The sequence below is a fragment of the Gymnodraco acuticeps genome, unplaced genomic scaffold, assembly GCF_902827175.1.
Source record: "Gymnodraco acuticeps unplaced genomic scaffold, fGymAcu1.1, whole genome shotgun sequence".
NCBI lineage: Eukaryota > Metazoa > Chordata > Actinopteri > Perciformes > Bathydraconidae > Gymnodraco > Gymnodraco acuticeps.
Window position 1 is genome coordinate 574,380 of NW_022990224.1, and position 22,573 is coordinate 596,952.

Genomic DNA, 22,573 nt, shown 5'->3' on the forward strand with positions numbered 1-22,573 from the left:
ACCTAGGGATGTGTATGTCTTTGTATTATCAGGTCCCTCAGCAGCAGGTGGGGGAGGGCCACTATGTGTCCATTTAACGGGAAGCATAACAGTTAGTCATGCTGGGGAGATTTGTTAATCATATCAGTTTCCTGACCACAAATCAGTGGTAATTGACTGGAATCCATCTCCACCAGTAGCAGGTATTCACTCCTCTGGGTGATAATAGTGCTTTTTGACATGGTCATGACCTCTTAATGTTGAAATATCACTGAGCAATTGAGCAATCAGTGATCTTTACTATCCCAAAACATAGCATTCTCTGCTAAACTTGAAGCAAACTAAATCAGAATAATAAAAAAAAAGAAAATGTGAGCATCATTTATAGGCAAAAGACACACTATAATGAGACCGGACATTTTCGATAACAATAACAGTCTAAAAAAGGACAGTACAATAAAAGACGGTGTTAATTTCTGGATTTATAATAGCTTAATCCTACTGAAAATTGGATTTTGATGAGTTAACAGAGACCAAAGACTAAAATGTAATTGAATTGAATGTAAAATAAACTTAAGTGCAGACCTCCGACAAGGCCAATCCATTCATACTACATTTTTTCAGTCAGCAGTTTTAGGAAACTGTAGTAGGTTACAATATAAGCAAGTTTAAATTAGTTACGTATGATAATAAATGCAAGGTATATTTCAATTTGAATAGTTTATATTCCTCAAATCCTTTTCTTACCTCGACTTTCTCCACCACCTGCTTGCCAAAGGAGCAGACTTTGGTGGATGAGGTGATAATCATGTTCTCAGAGCTTTCGTACTGACTGGAAACACCATAGAAGAAGCTGCTGTCGTCTTGCAGGTTTATACTAAGGTCTGCCTACAGGAAAGAAAAGAACACAACTTGTCAGGATCAACTAATAACCAATATTCATTCTTAAACCTCAAGGACGTACAGCACTGCATTCATAATTTTTATCAACATATCAGGGTCTACTTTTCTGCTCGCAGATATGGATTAAAAAGAACATGGTTGTCAGTGTGACTAAGACGCATCAACCGGAGTGTTACAGCTCAACAAAGCTTGAGAATGATTCTCTGTAAAGCCAAGAGGCATTCACTGGCCAGATCCTTGTTGACCCAGTATAACACCGTCAAATCCAGACTCAAGATTCCCAAGATGTGTATCTGTGTGCATGTGTGTTCTTGTGTGTGAGTGTGTGTGTAATAATGCAGTAGAAGACGACACACTCATGATAACCGACTCACGTTGCTTTATTCTTAAACATATATTATGTTGTGAAGCGTCTTGCCACAACTTAAACAAATACAATGCCAAATATTTTAATACTACATTTCCTGTGTCCAAATAAGAAATGTTCAATTGAAAAGGCAGTGCAGTCCTCATGTGGATACAGATTCACCCATCTCTGATCTCCAACTAGTTGAAGTTTGAGTTGAGGCGAGTATAATCTGATTTTGGATCAGACTGAGGTGTCGTCTCCTCCGTCTGACAGCTGGGCTGTTTTACCTTTTCCCCTGTCGGGCTCTGTTTTCTAATGGGCCATTGAGACACCGCTCAGCCTCCTCTCATCTCTTCATCACCCTGTTCATCTTCATCCCTTGCTCATGTAATTCCTCTATTTGTCTTCATCCCTGGGGCCTAGTGACCCTCCCCGAACCGCCATTCCCTGCTTCCCTAACAGCCTGCGAGGGAATTCATCCAATTACAATCAGCAGCGTGCAATTGGCTGATTAGATCATGGTGGGCAGGCTAGCTGTGTAACAATTTAGCAGAGCCAGCTCAAATCGGATTCCCTCGGCACTTCAAAGGCGTGAGACAATCCGTTAGGACAGGGCCACGGGCGCTGAGAGGGTGAGGGGGGCGGTGGGGAGCGGGGCCGGGCAGCCAGCGACGACAGAGGGGTTTGCTGGAAATTCAATCTAGATCGCCATAGCTTTGGAGGTAGGCCAGCCGCCTGTCACCGTCACCATGCCAACCTGCACCTCAGAACACCCCCAAGTCATGACCTGCCATGTGGTCGTCCCACTGCGGCCACACCAAATAGGCTCTTCTCATCTTTAACGATGGTGTAAATAAAGTTATCGTGTTTTCAGATGTGTTGAGGATTTCATTTAGCTTATTCTCATGGCCTGGAGCTTTTTGCCAGTTTATATTTCCAGGAAGGGCGTTGAAATGCCCAGCTGTTTTTTTTAAAGCATTTCTGTGTATTGTCATGGATGCCTTGAGAATTGGAGGACCCCCTTGGGGTACGATAAGATGAACAGACTGAGAGGGAGCAGTGTTATGAGCTTGTTTTCTTCTAGCGGGGAGTTGCATGTGTCATAACTGTCAACTGGGCTTTGACGTGAATCAAGAGAGATATTTTATTTTTATGAATGACTTGTTGCTTACATAGCACCTGCTGTTCCTCCTGCAATCCCCATCTCTTGTTCACACCTTCTGTGTCCCTATTTCCATCTCTAGCTGTTTATTACTGTCTTGCTTCCCTTTTTTGATATATGGCGGGCTCTTCTCATCCCCTCCTTCGCCTCACCCCTGAATCAAATGCCATGGCTAGACCAGCTGCTCTTTCCAAGGACTGGAGAAGACTACTTCCAAAATGGTGTCACTCACCAATGTCTTTTATCTCTCCACAATAAATAATGTGACAGTCAAACATGCGAGATGAGTCATGTCATACATACAAAGCCATCTGGTGGCATGAGATTGCAAGGCGCCGGCGGCACTTTGAGCTTGACATTCACGGTCTTTGGCACTGCGAACTACAGCAGTTAAAGCTACAGTATGTAAGCTAATATATCTGCTTTGGAAATCACCAGGTGCCTCAATGATACACATTTTTGACAAAGTGCATCAGAGGATGATAGCAATCATGTCAGGCCTCATCAGCATCTCCAGAGAATTCCACTGTATTTAAATCCACATCACTTTGAATAGAGATGTATGAAAATATCCGTACATATTAAGTATCGCACAATGATGTGTTGTAAAATGGAATGAATCTCTAAAACTTCAGTTTGTAATCACAACTTTTGACTGTTATGTCCTTTGAGCAGATTGCACACAAAGTAGTGCCATGAGGTTGGTTGTTACAGAGGCTGTAATACATGCAAATGCAGATCCCTCTGTCCTGATTGCATACAAATAAATATTTTCCTCATATTGTATGAATATGATGATGTGTTCTTTATACTATGACAGTTTCCCTAAATATCATGACACATATCATAAATCCAGATTCTTGCCAACACTCTGACAGTTGCAGAGAAACGCTGGTTCCTGTTTGAGAGTGCAATTTATTTCAGGCATGCAAAACATAGTGGCTGACTTTAATTCTTAAGTTATCCCCCATGGGAAAAGAGGAGACAGCTCCCTAATATTGTGAGTCAGATTTGGAGCCTGTTGTGGCAGGTGCACACTGATCTGATCACCAGAGTAGGACACAGTGAGTTTCTGTTGCCAGCAGCTCATCCCTTGGGCTGGATGTGTTTGGGTTACCTGGTATGCACAACAGCTCTGCGGCTAATGAGTAGGTTGCTACTGAAACAGCCCTGCAAGTCCCCCAGTATAGGAGAGGTAATGGTAGACAGAGAACTGATGGACATGATGCCTAACCGAGTAAAACCTCTCCTGACTTTGTAAGACCGCTTTTTCCCTTTCATCACGCGTTACCCTGACCTCTGCTTTAACTGACATGTCTGCAAGATAAAATAGTTTTGTATCATAAAATTCCATTCAAAGAAACTTTCATTTAAAGAGCTGATGTTTTTGCAGGGAGAGGGTAATGCAAGGTGGCCAGATCAGCTAAGGTGTCAAGTTTTGTTCTATCGCTCTGGTCTTTTTTTTATACCCATTTACCCAAATGTTTGGTTTGCACATTTCCACAGATTTCAACGATATCACACACTATCCTCAAGTCTTTTTTCCTTAGCCTTCATACTAGGTTGAGTTTATCATCATGCTTTAAGCTCTCATCGCTCTCGGTGTGTAATGGTGAGCTGGGGAGGTGGGGGGGTGTTTGTCTGTGTGTGTTTTGGGGGGGGGGATCATCTATAAATAAGAATATGGGGGGGGCATGAGGGTTGGACTCAGTCTAAGTGCAGAGACAGGTGCCTGGGCTCAAATGTCCCCTGGTGAAAGATCAGGCCTGCCACTCTCCCCAAGGCTGCTGTCACACACACATCAAATCACAGTCATATACACATACACCCACGTCTAATGCATGCATCCATATAAAGCCCCAAACAGGTCATGGCAGCAATGACTTTCCATTCATTCTGCCTTTAAATCACACTTAAGTTCCTTTAACTCCGATGCTTAAGCTATCTCAACACAGTTAACACCGCTAGGCCATTAACAGCCAACAGGTGCTACAAAACATTAACAAGAGTATTCACTGTACTCTCACCTTCAGGGCTTGGGGGGGATTATACGATCTGGTGCAGTATGAAACATACCACACACAGAGCATCAGTCTGTTATATACATATACAAAAATATGCGTCACATAAAAATAAACAATTTATTTTTCGGAAATTGGTTTAAAAGATTCGACCGGATTTAGAGGAACTGAATGAAAGGTAAAGGGAACAAACATAATGGCAACAGATCTATTTGAACTGGATTGTATATTTTTAAAACTGTTCAAAATGATTTACCCAGAACTTGACGAGAAAGAAAGCGTTAGGTGGCCCTTTGTCAAACAGCTCCTTCAGGCCTCCTTTCTTCTCTGGGAACTTATCGTAGATCTGTCTGACGTCCACAGACTCCAGATAGGCGTCGCTGTAGCTCGGGTTGGACTGACCAATGTGCACAAACAGGTGCTTGTTGAACTGCAGAGACAAAAGCGCATAACAGGAGATTAACAGAGCCAAAAAGGACAAATGTCCAGTTTGCTCAATTGCACTCCATGACATATATCTCCCATTGGGCCTGCTGTTCCACTGAATCACAGTTATTGTAAAATCCCATCAGCTGTCTCAAGGGTTCCACCCTTGTTCTCCACAGGACCATTCATGATCATGTGCTGTGCTTGTTTGTATATTTGTCATGTGCTGAGTAAGGTACATATACTAAATAATGTTAACAGTAAATGTTTTGGTGCCCTTGTTCTGATCACACCCATCCTGTCCTGTCTACTCACATTTTCCGGGTCCTGAGGTTGCTCCAGGAAGGCAGAGAACTCCAGCATCCGCAGCTTGGAGCCGGCAATACTTCTACCCTGCCAAGGGGGGGCACCAGGAGACATTGACAGTCCGGCTGTGCTTTCATAACCTGCAGCCAAGAGGGCAGTGAGTGCTTAAAATGTGCAACAATTAGAAAACCTACAAAGAAAATGTGGCGATATTGCAGCAATTTCACTGCACTTTGTGCAAGCTCTTCATCACGAGCCGGGTGTTCTCATCACTTTGCCGGCATGACAGCCCTCTGTCAACACAGCAGGGTGGAGAAGGAGCACCCACCTGTTATAGGGGTCGGGCCGGACGCTTGCATGGCGTAACTCTGCTGGGAGAAGGGCTTAATGCTGGAGAGAAGAGACAGACACAAGGGAGAGGCATGTTATGCACAGCCTCGGCCTTATGACCCCACCTCACACACTAATTGGACCGCCTGACCTCCATAGACTCAGGGGGCAGAGTGGTATGCTGAATGGTAGACAGCTGAAGACTTTTCTTTATAATTATGGTGATGTGTTTTAATTCATTAATAGATTAAGAGCCTGTCTGAAATTGCTCATTGATTATTATAAAGATGTTCACAAGATAAATTACTGCTGGATACTGTAGCACTACAGAGTGGGGGAAAAAATGGATACTCACTCTTCGTGTCCTCCTGGCTGCCCTGAAAGTCCCCCGTGCCAGAACTGGGAAGCAAAGGAAGTACAAACTCTTACACAGTTCCACCTTTACACAAAATATTAGACATAAACTTGGTTGAGCTTGTTTTGATTTTCAAAACATAAGCACAGCGCTGAGGTGTTCCTTATTACAGGAAAATCCAACAAATGGGTTTAAAAGAACACATAAATAGTTAGGTGAAGCAGACTAAAATGTGTAAAATGAACACATAAATAGGTTGAGTAATAGGAACAAGTACCAACATTCTGGGAAAACAATGGACATATCAGTAGGAAGAATGAATGAACGTATTGGCCCAAACAACTATCCCCAGGTATTGTTTCTATAAAAGTGGCTGCTGCTCTGTCTTTCAGGATAATCTCATTAATGTAGGGGACAATGGTCAGGGACTCACCCCACCGGTAGTGGGATAAGCAGGCCTTGACAGGCCCTGGAGAGCCATCTTGTTCTGGAAAGCCGCAGGTGAGATGATCTGGGCTGAGGACATGGTGGCCATACTCTGCAGGGCCTTGTCTTTGGCAACCTGGTCCTATGGACAGGGACAGAGAGCCAGACAAAGAGACAGTTACGCAAAGGGAGAGCACTCAGACTCCATTTAAGCGCCCCTGCTTTTACTGGTAACACAAGCAGAGCTCTATAAAAGGGAAATGAAGGGAGCCGAGGCCAGCTTGCATCATTAGTGAATCAGCGCCAGGCAGAGAGCTGAAGAGAAGGTGATATTACAGCCAGCGGCCTTTTGGTCAAGAGTTAAGTTTATTGCTTTGGCAGGGGCAAGCCTGTGATGACAACTAGCTTCTGTTGAGGTCAAACTGTCAGAGAAGGCAGGGAACCGGGTCATGTGTTAATAATATGCTAATTATTGCATCAAAATTGCTTAATGCCATTAAGTTTAAAATAGTGAGCTACAAAATGGTGTTTCCTGTCCTTTACTGTAAACCGATACACCTCTTGTTTTTGAATCCACCCCTTGTGCAGTTTCCAAACCACAGAGGACTACAAGCACTCTCCGCCCAGCCCTAATGGGCAAGGCCACACGTCGCATTCTTCTTCCCAGAATTGGCTAACACAAGGGCATAGCTGAAATATGGGGGGGGGTAGATGTGGTAGGGATCTCAGTTACAGCAAAGACACATTTAAAAAGGCCCGTCACAGAGGCCAACCCTGTGACCGGTGCCGGGCTGCCAGCTGAACCCTGGTGGCCGCCGTCCAAAGTGAGGGAGGGTCCTGTTGCCTGCTGCAAGTATGCGGGTTGATGAGAAATGTAAACTGAGAAAGTACTGGGGGGACAGGGATGTGCGAGCTCTCAGCGTACCGGGAACACTTTTATTGAGGGACTTATCAAATGTAATACCTGGAGGGAATAATGCAGGGATTCATTTGTAGCCTGACAATTGTGTTTTGTTCAACGTGTTCATACTCCTGCACACTAAGCCTTAGGCTTCCTGAAATACGTTCACATTTCATTGAAATGTGTCAGCATCCCACTTAAACCGAGCATCAATTTAGAGTGCGCAATTAAAAATATCCAATCGTGTATGCCTTTGTGTGAGTACATGGCAGAACAGGATGTTGGAATACCTTTAACAAACCGGGGAACAATATAGGGGTAATCCTGTGTTCACCCTCGTTCCATCTGTTGCTGTTTTACTTGATTAAAATAAAATAGACAAAATGCAACATACTAATCACACCCTTAGCATGTTTTGTTCTGGCAGTGAGCAAGGGGAAATCTGTGTAGGATGCCACACTTTAAGATTTGCAATTGTTGTTTTGATTAAATCCCCATATCCTTTGTTTGTGCATTAAAATGGAACAACATCAAGACATTTAGTGAATATAAAAGAACAGAAAGAGGTTGACTCACGTAGCGTACCTTCAGCTTCACCTGGATCTCCCTGGCCTTCCGCCGGGCTAGAACCTGAATGTGACTAGATACCTAAAGACAGATAGACACAGAGTTAAACTGTATCTATGTGACATGTATCCAGCTTCTGCAGTGTTTAACTCTTTAATGCTTTTTCATATATTTCCTCCAGATGCTTCTGTTTCCTTCCACAGTTGAATTTGAGACCTTAAATTGGCCAATGGGGTGGGCTGAATATGTGTGATATGACCACGGAGATCCTACTGATCTGGATTCTAACCCTCTGAAATAACTATTTTATTATTATATATAGTTATGATTTAAAATTCATAGCTCCATCTCACAATTCATGTTATGCACTGGAATACATTTGCATTGTAAGTATATAACACTGACTCCTTTCGGTAATATTTTAGTACCTGTAGCTTTCTCGAGTGCCTCAGATTACTGCTGTTGGACCAGCAGGTGTCCCTCTATCCCTCTAACCTGTCCCATCATCCATCTCTGATCCCTCACTGCCCCCCTTTCTCCTCTCATCTCCACTCATCTCTTCTCATTCCCACACACTGTCTGCCAGATGACTTAGCAGGAACTCTTTCTCTCCACATCCATCACTGGCCCTACATCAGTCCTTCCGTATCAGATACCGTAGTGAGGATAGAATTCCAAATCCCCGCCTCAGCCTCCCACCCAGATCCCCGTATGCCCCAGCTTCATTTCCCTTCTAACAATCACAGATCCACGAGGTGGTGAAGAAACAACACCGACACATGATCCTATAGCATCTGTGCATTGGGCCATGGCCCTAAATCAATCATCAACCTCTATCCCTCTATGTAGAGAGGGGGTGAGAAGTCAGGGGTGGGGGTGCCCAGGATATTGGGGCATCACTCGGCAGCAACATACTTTTTCTGGAGGGGTTCAAAAATAGAGGCTGCTTCGAATGGCATTTGCAGAGAACTTACCTGCTTCCTGGTCCGCGTCTTCCCTGTGCGAAGCTTAATGTACCGTGCAATCAACTCGTTTCGTCCTATAGGGGACCAGAAAACAGCAGCATGTTAGAATCAGTGATCATTTGAAGGTGGGAAGACAATTAAGTCCTTTTTTATTATTATTAGGAGCAGGAAAAAAAATCCTTTAGAGAAGTGAAACTGGGCTCATATTTGTATCAATATCTTAGATTAGAATATGCATACACTAGTGTGTTTATTGTCAAGTTTGCACAGTTTTCAGCTGTGCTGGTAGTCTTACTTGGCATTGTATTTATTCTGGATTGTAATCTTTTCATCTTGGCACTTTACAACATTACAACTTAAGTAATGAAGAAATGTCCTTCATGTTTTATCTTATCCTACGTCCAACACATGAACTTGAACTGAAAGTCGGGGGCTAATAAGGAGCACGTTCTAGGTGTGGAGGGATTCAAATGTTTACCGAAGCTAAGTGTCAACTCATCACACTGAGGCTGCTCTGCATGATTTAGGTGGGAATTAAGAAATGTACTACACACACTGTATATTTCTGTGCACATATGTATGCAAATACACTGCTGTCATTGGAGTCACCGTACATATATATTAGGTTAAATAAACTGCTCAAAACATTTTTGTTCTCATGTCTGTATATGCACATATTTTTGAAGAGTTTGCATGCATGCACGTACAGATGACATGCAAACGTGCCTGAAGCAAGATTCAAGAGTGTCAACACTGAAAACTGTAAGTATATCCTCAAGCGTATACATGTGTCTGTGTCAGAGCTTGCATCAGCCTGACCCTCTGAGTGAACACTGAACTTATCTGTACACTGAGTGTGTGTCTGCGCTCGGCTGCTGCTGACAGACAGATCACACTGACCGAGCAGGTGGAGATCCTGGGACTGGACTCGGCACAGACCACTGACCAAAGGGGGCCCAGTCTGGTAAGGCAGCTGGTGTGTGTTTCAATGTTTATGGAATATGCCTTTACGCACGCAGTAAATCTTGGGCTCGTTCCCCCTCCCTCCCATCCAGGGTCTCCGGTTACAGCGGAGGCCAACGGTCATGAGCGGTCATGAGCTTCTTTCACCCAAAAACTAAAGCTCTAATTGAATGTCTAAGATTGTAAAGAACGCACAAATAGGATGTAGATTGGGGGGTCTCTTACTGTACTAGTACCCTGTACTTATATTATAGACAGTATAAAGGGTAGTGGTTATTATACAAGGAATACACAAACCTTTTTCACTCCGATAGTCCTGAAACCTTAAGTCAATACATTAATTAGTTCATTGACAAGTCATGTATTTAAAAATGTTTTTACATTTGCTAATTGCAGCTTCTGTAATGTCAGTTTTCGTTTCTGACTTTATTTAATATAATTATCAATTAAATATCATTGAGTTTGAATCTTGGTTGGACAAGAATTAGGTCATTGTATTTGAGAAAGTGTTGTAGGCTATTTTTTTAAATAGTTGGTCATTTTGTAGACAGAAAACAACATTAATCTTGTATATAATGTTGAATTTATACATTTAAATGAAAATAATCATTAGTTTTATAGAGAACAGCATGTTTACAAGCGGATACTAATAAAAAGGGAGGACACAGCTAAACACGCATACATGAGATCACTCAAAGGAGATTTCTCATGCACCAAACACACAGTCATACAAGAGTTGGCTTGACTTTGCACCACCTCTTAAACACCGTCATGTTCCCTTGGCAGAGCATCTCCATGTGAATTAACACAGATCAGTCACGACACACAACCTGGTACAAACCCGTCACATTTTCCCTTACATAGTGACGCTTGGGTCCGATCTCACAACACTTCATAAACCAACCAATCATGCGACCCCATACGGTGAAAAGTGGGAACCTGAAACTTGGCTGAACCCTGTTCAGGACTTTTGTCAGGCAATAAAAGTGATCAGATGTTTCTTACCAGTGCTCATGTGAACTGCAGTTTGCTCAAACAATTTCCATGTAATGCTTCTTGATAGCATTTAAAGTTGCAAATTGATATTATCAGCAGGGGGACATCTTTCAGCCAGAAATCTGTTCTTTAAACGAGGGTACACCTATTTAAATCTATTAGAGTAGGATTAGAAAGTCAACAGGGGATATTTAGAGGCATCTTAATGGATGAGTCCAGTTTATTACTCTTGTTCAAGGAAGGCAGGTTATAAGTTGTCATGAACTGGAATGATCCAGTTTGTGTCTCTACACCTGAAAAACCCTGTGTATGCAGTACAACACTAGTCCTTTTGATTGTTTGTAATATGGACTTTGTCATTGGCCACGTTTCTTATGCAGCATCAAACAATCAATCAAAGTCATATACATTTAAACTAGGGCCTGGACTTTAACGCGTTAATTAAGATTAATTAATTACACAAAAATTAACGCGTTAAAAAAATTAACGCATTTTAATCGCACTTGTTTTTGCACCGCGAAACGTTTCTCACTGGATGAGTTTCAGGCGTACCGATTATACTGGAGCACCAACTAACGTTCATGACTTCAGACAACAACAAACCACAGTGAACAACAGTGGGATATGTTTTTTTTTTTAAACGGACGGATGGAAGCGTCGATAAGAGCACGGTTGTGTGCAAATTATGCAAAAAGGAATTCGCATATCACCGCAGCACATCAAGCCTCAAGTATCACCTCAATGCAAAACATATAGCAGCTAGCGTGGAAGCTAGCGTGGACGTTAGCCTCTTTTATCGCGTTCACACCAAAAAGAGCCGGTACTAAAATTAGTTCATGAGAACCTTTTTACCCCCACGAAAGTCCCTGCTAGAGAGCAGAGAGCTGCTAGAGAGCAGGGACTTTCGTACGGCTCTCTTGTGAGAAAAGAGCTATATGTCTGATTGGCTGGGCGGATTGCAAACCACGCCCCGTAAAACTCCCAAAAAGTTTTGTGAATTTTATTATCCTCGCATTAGCATTATTAGCATTAGCCCAGCGAAGAAACGCAGAGAGACTAATTTATGGCAACACAAAATAAAACATGGGAGCGGTGGAGATGAGGAGGTGTCGGCGTTCTGGCGATTTACTCGGAAGGCTTCAGTAGAAGCTGCTGGGAGTCCCAGCAGCTTCTACTGAAGCCAGTCCACAACTCCGGGGAATTTGGGCGGCAGTATACGCCGTGAAGTGGTTTGCGGCCTGCCAGTAATATAAACCCAAAGCAGAAGAAGAAGAAGTGACGTCAGCGGCTCATTTGCCTAATCCTCCCCCAGGTTCAAAGAGTTCTCATGAACTAAGTTCTCATGAATCTTTGTGGGAAAAGTACTGCGGTGTGAATGCGCCTAATGGTATACTAAAATCCATGTGAAAAAAATTGCTTCTCACTGTTCTCAGGTCAAATATTTATATGTGATTAAAAATGCGATTAATTTCGATTAATTAATTACAAAGCCTCTAATTAATTAGATTAATTTTTTTAATCGAGTCCCGGCCCTAATTTAAACATAGTGACATTATATAAGAATGAACCAGTGCTGGTTTGGTGAGCAATAGAAGAAAGAGAGTTTGAACTGAGTCTTGTAAAGTACACACACACACACACACACACACACACACACACACACACACACACACACACACACACACACACACACACACACACACACACACACACACACACACACACACACACACACACACACACACACACACACACACACACACACACACACACACACACACACACACACACACACACACACACACACACACACACACACACACACACACACACACACACACACACACACACACACACACACACACACACACACACACACACACACACACACACACACACACACACACACACACACACACACACACACACGTGGAACTGCCATTGTGTGAGGCTTTGGTGGACTTAACCTCTCTCTAAGACGCCCTATACTCCAGTTTATACACACAGTGGCACACAGACAGACATAAACTCACACACACTTCAGTTGAGTCGCAGCATTTATTCTGTCTCAATCTTATTTTCTTTTCAGGGCTGTAACTCCTCAACCGTTGAGTGTTTATCGGGAGGTGCACTTGGCAGCTGATTGTTCGAGCCCATAAATGCATATTTCTTTAACTCCCCAGGGATTAAGAAAGTGTTCCACGTTTCCTCGCAATCAAACTCTTGAAAAGACGAACAGAGAGCTTTGTCAAATTGCTCACAGTACTTGACCTCAAATGAACATTAAGTTGCCTCTATCGTGTTCCTCACGATACAGCAGTACGTTCTTCCAGTTCCCAGCCATTTATCTCCAGGAAACTTCACTGTGTGTACAGTAAAATGTACATTGTGTATCCAATTGGGATTTTCAGAGTAGCACACACAGATGTGAGAGCATGTCTCCAAAGACGAATACAAACTATTCATGAATACAGAAAACCGGTCCGTCTTTCTCTTTTGATAGCCTGACACTTTTGAAACTCTGTCATGGATTTGTACGCTTTTACCGGGCCTAAGTTGTTGTCTTACTGGATCAACTAGTAAAGACTCTAAAATAAGAATTGTAAAAGCTGTGAAATACCAACAGAATAAACAAAAAACGTTCACAATCTACATCCATCTCAGGAATAATTACAAACTGTATTCCACCACAACAGAGCAAAGGACAAACCATTTTGTCAATATATCCCTGCTCTAAATTAGCCTGATATGTATTGAAAGAATGTAAACAGCTTCATTAATGGGCTGTCAAAGGGGCTTTGCTTCAGATTCTTGTATCAGATGCCCTGCCACTCCTAGTGTGAGTGCCTGGGGAAGGGCCCCATCAAAAATATCCTCCAACACACCCATGAGATCAGAGAGGGGACTCAGTCACACTGCGATGAGATCATGATATCCAATGAGAGCAGCACAGACAGTGAACTTGTGCCAGCCAAAGCTGCAGGAGAGTTGGTAGGAACATTATACCATCACCCGCTGGTCCACACTTTGATGTTGTTTATCAGGGGGAAATATGATTCTGGAAACCTTTCTTAAGGGCATGAAAAATTGCTGACCCCAGCAACAGAAACTCAAAGTGAAGTTCAGGGGAGACTGCTGGGTTCTGTAAAGGTACATATTGTCTCAGAACTAAGCAGAGACAATTATTTTGAGAAACCATATCTCACAGGGGAGAAAACATCTCCATAATGTCTCTGCTTATCAAATACATATTATTGTTCTTCCTATGGATAGGTGGGTTCACAACTAAACATTTTAACTAGATAACTTTTTTATTATGATTACATTTTTTTTAATATTACTTAATGTCCGATGAATTAAACTTCAGTACAGATACAGCCTGAAGAAAATCTAAAAATAATAAGATTTTGGTTTGGGAGTCAAAGTGATCTTAAAAGCTATTCAAACACTGTTTCACCAACTTCCATCCTGGCATATTTCCCCAGGCCTGTTGGCAGAGGTCAGGGCTCTCCCTGACCTCTGCCAACAGGCCTGGGCGAGGTTAGCGTTGGTGAGGTTAGTAGGGAGAGGTGGGAGAGGTGGGTAGGGAGAGGTGGACGAGGTTAGTAGGGAGAGGTGGGCGAGGTTAGTAGGGAGAGGTGGGCAAGGTTAGTAGGGAGAGGTGGGCGAGGTTAGTAGGGAGAGGTGGGCGAGGGTAGTAGGGAGAGGTGCGTAGGGAGAGGTGGGAGAGGTGGGTAGGGAGAGGTGGACGAGGTTAGTAGGGAGAGGTGGGCGAGGTTAGTAGGGAGAGGTGGGCGAGGTTAGTAGGGAGAGGTGGGCGAGGTTAGTAGGGAGAGGTGGGCGAGGGTAGTAGGGAGAGGTGCGTAGGGAGAGGTGGGAGAGGTGGGTAGGGAGAGGTGGACGAGGTTAGTAGGGAGAGGTGGGCGAGGTTAGTAGGGAGAGGTGGACGAGGTTAGTAGGGAGAGGTGCGTAGGGAGAGGTGGGAGAGGTGGGTAGGGAGAGGTGGACGAGGTTAGTAGGGAGAGGTGGGCGAGGTTAGTAGGGAGAGGTGGACGAGGTTAGTAGGGAGAGGTGGGCGAGGTTAGTAGGGAGAGGTGGGCGAGGTTAGTAGGGAGAGGTGATGAGGTTAGTAGGGAGAGGTGGGCGAGGTTAGTAGGGAGAGGTGGGCGAGGGTAGTAGGGAGAGGTGCGTAGGGAGAGGTGGGAGAGGTGGACGAGGTTAGTAGGGAGAGGTGGGCGAGGTTAGTAGGGAGAGGTGGACGAGGTTAGTAGGGAGAGGTGGGCGAGGTTAGTAGGGAGAGGTGGGCGAGGTTAGTAGGGAGAGGTGGGTGAGGTTAGTAGGGAGAGGTGGGCGAGGTTAGTAGAGAGATCAGTTCAGGTTCAGGTTATTTATTTGTACCCGTAGGTAGATTCTGTTTGCAGAGAAAAATACAAGGGTTCCATCCTGACACTAACAATAAACACAAACAACAGACACATCTCTAATAAAGGACTAGTAAAAGTACAAGTACAAGTATACCCTGCTCAACCAAATCTCAAAATATTTAAAAAACATTTTAAGAAGGAAAACACTAGTACAAACATGGACATTCAAAATTCACAATTAAATAAATAAATAAAAATAGGCATCTGTGTGACGCTCCTATGATGTGTTAATTTGTGCAATAGCTGCTGGGATAAAACTGTTTTTATACCGCTACATTCTACTCCTTGGGACAAGTAACCTCCGGCCCGAAGGAAGAAGCTTGAATTCTGAGTGCAGAGGGTGGGAGTCATCGTCTAATATGGAGCTGGATAACCGCTGTAACTGCCTGAGGTACAGGGTCTCCATGGTTTAGCTGTGGCTCACCAATCAGTCTGCTGGACCACTTTATGATCTGACTCAGAGAGTTTCTGCTCGTTAAAGTCAGGTTACCAAACCATGACATTAGTGAAAAAGACAGAATTGACTCGATAAAAGCACGATAAAACATAATCATCATGGTTTTGTCAATGTTAAAATAGGACAATTTCCTAAGACAATCAAATGTAGGCCTTGAGAGAAACTATAGCTTGCATGTGGTAAGAACGCATTGTAGTTAAAGCTGTACACAATATAACTAAAATACAGCCGCACACGTACAAGGAACAGTGTTGTTCTACAGAGATGGCTGAATCATTAGTTATAAATTGCTTTTAGGATTGGTGATTCTCGTTATTATAATTAGAGGCAGAGAGCCTAATGTTTCCCTCCAAAAGTCAACCCCTGGGTCTGAATGGTCGTAAAGCTGCCCTTCCCGCATGGGCCTGCGGTCATCACTGGCCTGGCCTGATCCCTCTCTCTCTCTTCTCAATATCTCCATCTCAGCCCAGTGCATTCCTCACATTCCTAAATACTGACTGGTCCACAGCGGGTCCTGCATGTGCTGCTCTAAAATCACCCCTTGTCCTGTTTTCACAACACCACATATTTGCATGAACCTATAGACAACCATATCAGTGATTAGTCAATCACCCATTTCAACACTATTCAAAAATGATGCCCCTAATTATAATAACTAGAATCACCAATCCTAAAAGCAATTAATGATTCAGCCATCTCTGTAGAACAACACTGTTCGTTGTACGTGTGCAGCTGTATTTTAGTTATATTGTGTAAACAGCTTAAACTACAATGTGTTCTTACCACATGCAAGCTATAGTTTCTCTCAAGGCCTACATTTGATTGTGTGTTCCCGAGTACATTTTGTTCCTGTATGTCTTACTGTACAAACTGCCATCCTTTCTGAAGACACATCTGCCAGCCATAGGTTTCCCCTCAACATATGCCCCACTGTGTCTGCTCTGGAAAACAAAGGTCACATTTAGGCTTCAGGAATGTCTTGGCTGGGTGTTATTTCCCCTCTGATAGAGCCTGGACACATCGTATTGAGCTCTGAAAAGACCTCTATCAAGCCTCCATACCAGCAACGAGTCAAAGACTACAGCCGCATAGAGCCAATGATGCAACTTCTGCTGGACCAGCATTAAGGGTCAAACTAAAAAATATGATATTTTAAATTGACATTTTCTTGCCATTCTGAATTATAAATGAAGAGCGGTTTTTGAATGCGTTTAAAAATATATAAATATAATCACAATCACTGTTTTTTTTGTCCGTGCACATAATGTCAGCTGAATATACAAACATATGTGATTTGTCAAACAATTTAGCGTACACTGTATATTCTTGAATACATGAATAAACACTATGGGAGCAGTTGCTTTATGAAAAGGACAGGAAGCTGGGGTTTTTGCAAGCCTCAATGACAGCTGTGAGACAATCAGAGTCCTGTCCCAGCCAAATCTGAAGTTTCCTCTTGATTTCTAACCAAGTATAGTATTTCTTGCAGAGGAGTACATTTAACAGATGTCATGTTAAATTAACATAACCTGCCACGAGTATATTTGCAATTACAGAGATTTATGCAGAGGTAATTTGCTCTCATACTCAACATACAGTATGTTAACAGCATAGACAGATCAACAGATGTCCAACCTGTTTGGACCCTTCTACCTTTCACTTTGCTTATCTGAGATGTCTACATAAACTGACACGGACAGCTGTCACTGCTCACCAAGTCGTATTGGTTACACTGGGAGATACAGAGAAGACAAGTACAGACGAAGATGAAGCTCATCATCAGCAGGAGGTTTCCTCGAAAACCCTCCGAGAGCATCGGATCTTAAGAGAGACGGAAAGTCAGGCGTCACGACTAAATGGAGGGACAGGTTCATCCTCCTGCTCATGTGGCCTGTGTCGTCTCACCCTGAACACTAACCCCTCGTCTGCCATTCTAATAATAGGAACATATTTTCCTTGAAAGCATAAATAAATGAACAAGAAATCAATAATATTGGTATTTGACGGTACAGTGGAGCACTACAATCGTGGTTTTAATTATTTCTAAACATCACAAAGCTATGATGAGGAGTTAAGCTAGTCAATGCGGAGCATACAGTATACTCGCATGTACGTTTATTAGGTACACCAAACTATTAAAAAGTCCTGCAATAAATCCTAACTTCATGAAACGAATGTTCGGTTTGTGTTATAGAGGTGTTGACATTAAAGAATCTCGAACCGTTTCAACAAACACATAATACAATAACCTGTTTGTATCAATGCCATTAGTTAAGCCATTTATTAGCTAAACAGAGCAGAAGTGTACTCCTTCAAGCAGAGAACTGAGCCATGGTTACAGAGGAAACCCACTTGAAACACACACCCCAGAGGCTTCTTCAAAAAGTCAGGAGGTCAAGGCCACTGGTGAATCTCTCACTTTACTGCCAGAGTTTGTACCCGGGTGAGGACTCACTGTTGCTTTCCGCTGACCTTTACTTCACATTTTTAATGAGAATGACTCGAGGCAAAAACATATTTACATCGCCTGATAAAAAAAGACAATGGGTTGACATGTTGCACAAGCAAAGCTTAGTGGGGACATGATTCATGTTGCAGGTATTCTTAGTTCAGCACTGAGAGAAACTTTGACTTTGCCCAATGAACTAACATGTTTTTCATAATGTGAGAATAGAGCTCCGCGTACAGATGTCATGAAGTGTGACGAAACCAAACGGCTGCATAAAACAGGATGTTTTGCAAGATTTAATGCTGCTAGATGGATAGTTACTTCAAAGACACCATACAATTAAACAATTACAGTTGTGAAAGCTGTACATAAATTCACATGGCAGTAAATAAAGAAGAAATATAATCAGTGCCACATTCTTCTAGTGAGAGCCGTCAGCACAACGCTGCAATACAAGTTTGGGACTTTTTTTCCATTATTGCAGCATGAGGCCTTGGGTCAGACCACAGGGCATGTCAAACAAGGCAGGACATGTTTTCCTAGGCAGATGCATGACGAATTACTGCTGGAGCACATAACCGCCACAATATCTGTGACACCGTCCCTAATAAGCGAGCCAATAGGTCTGTTGAGTAATGGGCGAGAGGGCCAGTGCTATGCACAGCATTATGGGAAAGAAATGTGATGAATGTACAAGGAATATGGGCTAAAAACATTCCATTCAATTGAGGAATTTACAATGGAAAGAAGCACACATTCCCTCTGTTTCACTGCTCAGAGACTCAATATCATATTGTTTAGCAAAGAATGGCATTCATGCCTCAGTGGGGAATTCAAACTAAAATCCTCAGTATGTTGCTCTTGGCCAACAGTTATTTTGCTAGAAGTTTGTTTTGTCTATGTGTCCATATTTAACCCATGTATGAAAACAAAATAGCATTTCTAAAACCATCAAGTTATCGCTTTTAAGATATTCTCAGCTGATATTTGATTTGGCTACCTGATTTAGGATCCCCCCCCCCATCAGCGCTTTAATAACATTAACACTTAAGACCTTTAGAGTGGCTTTGCATTGATTGTGGCTGCTTGAATGACTTGAGTTGTTGGCCACTTGTGACCCCAGGGATGGTGATAAAAGTGGAGGACGGGGCGCTGCAGGGGCTGTAGGAGAAGGGCTGATGGGGCTGTTTCGGGCCGATGACGGGGCACAGTGGGCCAAGCACGGTCACATGGTTGCCACATTTATCAAGTCATAAATCTGGGTTTTTGCCGCAAGGCTTTCAGGTTGAACCAAGAGCAGCTGGGGGTGAACTGAGAGGCAGACAGACAAACTGTCAGGAGGGAGAAAAGGGTGTTCATAAAGGACAAAGAGACAGGGCGTCTGAAACAGAGATATGAGGGAGGTAAATCACAGAAATAGCAGAGAGACACAACCTCCACCTTTCTCACAGTGAAACACACATAAACACACACTGGGGACAGGTGTGAGAGTTCTGCTGAGCCCGAGGCCATGCAAGACACCATTGCCCACCTTGGTGTTTATTTGTCCACCCATCCTCCTCCCCTCCAGGCGCTCAAAGGGTAAACGTCTATTCTGGTTTAAGGTTACACCCGAGCTGCCTTGAACCCCCGGGCTCCCAAGCACACATGCCATTCCTGGCGGGCCAACGCGCTCCCTGGCGCGCATCACCTGCCCCTGACCCCCCGCAGGGAGGAAGGGGCACCTCAGTGCCTGCTCTGCCAAAACACCATCATCATCATCACCACCACCTTTTACATATCCAGCTCCCTGTTACAATGAATAAGCCACCTGCCCCCCTCCAACTATTATTACAGGCTTTATAAGGGTTTAAGTGTTGATCAGAGGATGGCCGTGACCTCAATAGGTGGCTAAGCTAGGCAAGGCAAAGCCAACAGTTAAAGGAGCTGTCTGGCACGGATACAGAACAAGGTGATGACAGAGGCTGTCTGACAGCACCATTACCTCTGTCCGCCTGCTTTCCACCAACCAGATCCACTATCTAACAGTCAGACACACGATAGACGAGCCATCTGCTACCAAACATCTTTCAGCAAGATACTGTGGAGGAATGTCACTTTACCTTCCCAACACCTGTTTAACAATGACATTACCCAAAGATTCAATAAGAAACGACCCGTTAAATTATTTTAAGACTCCAAACCATTACTATTTAAGGAATTAAAAAAAATAAGGAGGGCACAAATAAAGAATCAAACATCAAACAGCATTTACAGTGTGATACCTAGCTAGAGTTAGTGTGGGAAATCCCAGCTAAATATCTGGTAGATTACTTGAGGCAACAACACAAAGTTAGCATCCAAGCCATTTAATCACAACTGGGAAGTGAGAATTAACCCCGTTCCTCTGAACATGTTTGATGTGGGCTAATTTTGGTCTTAGGAATACTGCAAAGCACTCTCCACTATCACTGCCAGAAACACAATGGGACAACGGGCTTGCCAGAATGTATGTTGAGGCGACAGACCAATACAAATTAAATGCAGATCTTAAGGGAATGGACAGAAATGCGGCCTCGCTTTTTGAATTGAAGACATTTTTGATGAACATGTCAGTGTATCGTTTTCCTTCGCAGCTTGATATCATAGCTTCTGAGATCGAAATCTGCATGAGAAGCACATTGTGCACGTATGTGTATAAGAATGACTGCTAAGAGTGTGTGATTCAGATAATGCCACAGTCCACTATGGGACCAAGTGTAGCTGACAGCGGTGCAGGAAACAGCAGTGATGTGAAGCATGAACACAGGGGTGGTGATGAAGGGCTCCGTGTGTGTGCTGTGATACACATACCACAGCAGATATGTTGAAGTTATCAGCCTAAACCTTTGTTTTCTCATAAGTCTATCAGAAAAATACATCTTACCACATAATAATATTGATCAACTGCTTATTAACATTTCAGTAGAATCTTGACTGATCATCCACATCTTTAAAAGAAGCAGGAGTGGTTATTTCCCCCCTTGTTTAGTAGGATCATCGTTTTTTAGCCAAACGTGTTATTCCCAAGCAAATCAAGTTTATCAAAGCAAACATTGTATAAGAGATAATGAGTTAATACCACAAGTTTGAGAAATATTTGTCGAACACTCGAATGATGAGACCTGGAGGTCACAGTTAAAGTGAGAGCTTTTTAATGAGGTGCACCAAGCACCCTCGCTGCACCTTATTAACAAGCCCTTACTACAGTATGACTGTGGTCTCTCTTCTGTCTGCAGACCATCAGAGGAGGTTACATCAAAGTAATGTAATGTAGATAGTACAGTTACAATAGCTTCTTTCATTTTGGAAATTAACCTTTCACTTTGATTATTATTATTATTATTATTATTTATGGAGCGAGTTAGTTTAAGCTCTCAATCAAGTCCTCCATTGGTCGGTGCAATAACTGGGTTTTACCACAAAGTTTTGCATTTTTATATTGCAGTGTGTGCAGGCCTTTTCAACTAATCAAAACACTATTGCTGAAACTGATCTAGTGTAAGATCTTGTCATTCCAGACGAATGAGAGTTGTTTCGTCTATTGAGCCACATCTGATACAGAGATTCCTTCATGAATATTGTTTTGCAGATTTCAAGTTTTGACTGCTGTCCTGAGACGAGTCTCAATGTCAAGAAGACCAATATATCCAGAGTAATGTCTAAGTCCTAAAATGTCTTTTGAGTAGAAAGAAGTATCATGTTTTTCATGGCATTAGAGAAGGAAAGGAACATGATAGTAGGAGGATAGAGATGGGCGTACCGTACATCTTGCCCTCGTCCGAGAGGATGATCTTCCTTCGGCCACAGGGGGGGTAGATGGCCAGGGCCTCCTGGAAGCTCTGCTCGATGTCGGGGCTCCACACGCCCTCCGCATCATTCTCCAGGGTTTTTTCTAGTCCGTCTCCCAGCTCCTCGCTCCCACCCCTGGGGGAGGGAGTGGGCACCCACTCCGCAGACGTGGTGGGACGACGGGAAGGGGTCCAAGGAGCAGCGGATGGAGGGTCTGGGTTGGGGGAGACAACGGTAGAAAGGGAGAGACCAGTGCTCACAGCGTGTATGACATCCACAGAGGAGATGATGGTCTAGTTTTGGCAGGGCAGTCCTGGGAAAGAAAAAAAAGGAAGCTGAATTTAACATGGAGTTGTATAAAAAGTTTTTCTTTTATCATATTAGTCAGGCAACATTTGACAAGGGTTTCACAGGTGACTCTTCAACATTGTAGGCTTCTTAAGTAGTTCTAAGTTACTCTTTCTACTGGTCTGACATATTGACCAACATGAACTCTTTCACAAAGCAAGAGTAACCGGACAAAGAATACAAAAAACCATTAGCCTTTAAATGGCCAATTAGTATGGCTGCAACACTTTCAACTAATCTCCACATTTGTTTGATCAGAGAATTTCTCTAAATGAAAACAAGTACATTTCTTCAAAATGTAATGTTTTGTGCAACCAACAGCAAAGCACTGCGTTAGAGACCGTAGGCTATACTGAGGAGTTTCTCCAGTGGGTGATACAACAAATAAACTCAAGGCAACCAACATTTGCAGACCATCTTTTACTTAAACAATAAA

The 22,573-nt window shown here is 43.1% G+C and overlaps 1 protein-coding gene across 7 annotated transcripts in view; it reads right to left on the reverse strand.

Annotated features, from left to right (window-relative positions):
- LOC117547832 (transcriptional enhancer factor TEF-3-like) overlaps nt 1-22,573 on the reverse strand; it is a 34,233-nt gene that overhangs the window by 3,096 nt on the left and 8,564 nt on the right. For 3 of the 7 annotated variants that reach the window (XM_034218702.1, XM_034218701.1, XM_034218703.1), the window contains exons 2-10: nt 21,761-22,102; nt 8,700-8,764; nt 7,735-7,806; nt 6,265-6,399; nt 5,832-5,875; nt 5,475-5,536; nt 5,156-5,286; nt 4,671-4,844; nt 727-867 (exon numbers count right to left, since the gene is read on the reverse strand). In XM_034218702.1, the coding sequence (XP_034074593.1) occupies nt 727-867; nt 4,671-4,844; nt 5,156-5,286; nt 5,475-5,536; nt 5,832-5,875; nt 6,265-6,399; nt 7,735-7,806; nt 8,700-8,764; nt 21,761-21,767 (831 nt within the window). In that variant the 5' untranslated portion in view covers nt 21,768-22,102. The remainder of the gene's footprint in view (nt 1-726; nt 868-4,670; nt 4,845-5,155; nt 5,287-5,474; nt 5,537-5,831; nt 5,876-6,264; nt 6,400-7,734; nt 7,807-8,699; nt 8,765-21,760; nt 22,103-22,573) is intronic. The other 4 variants (XM_034218707.1, XM_034218704.1, XM_034218706.1 and 1 more) reach the window with 4 other exon arrangements.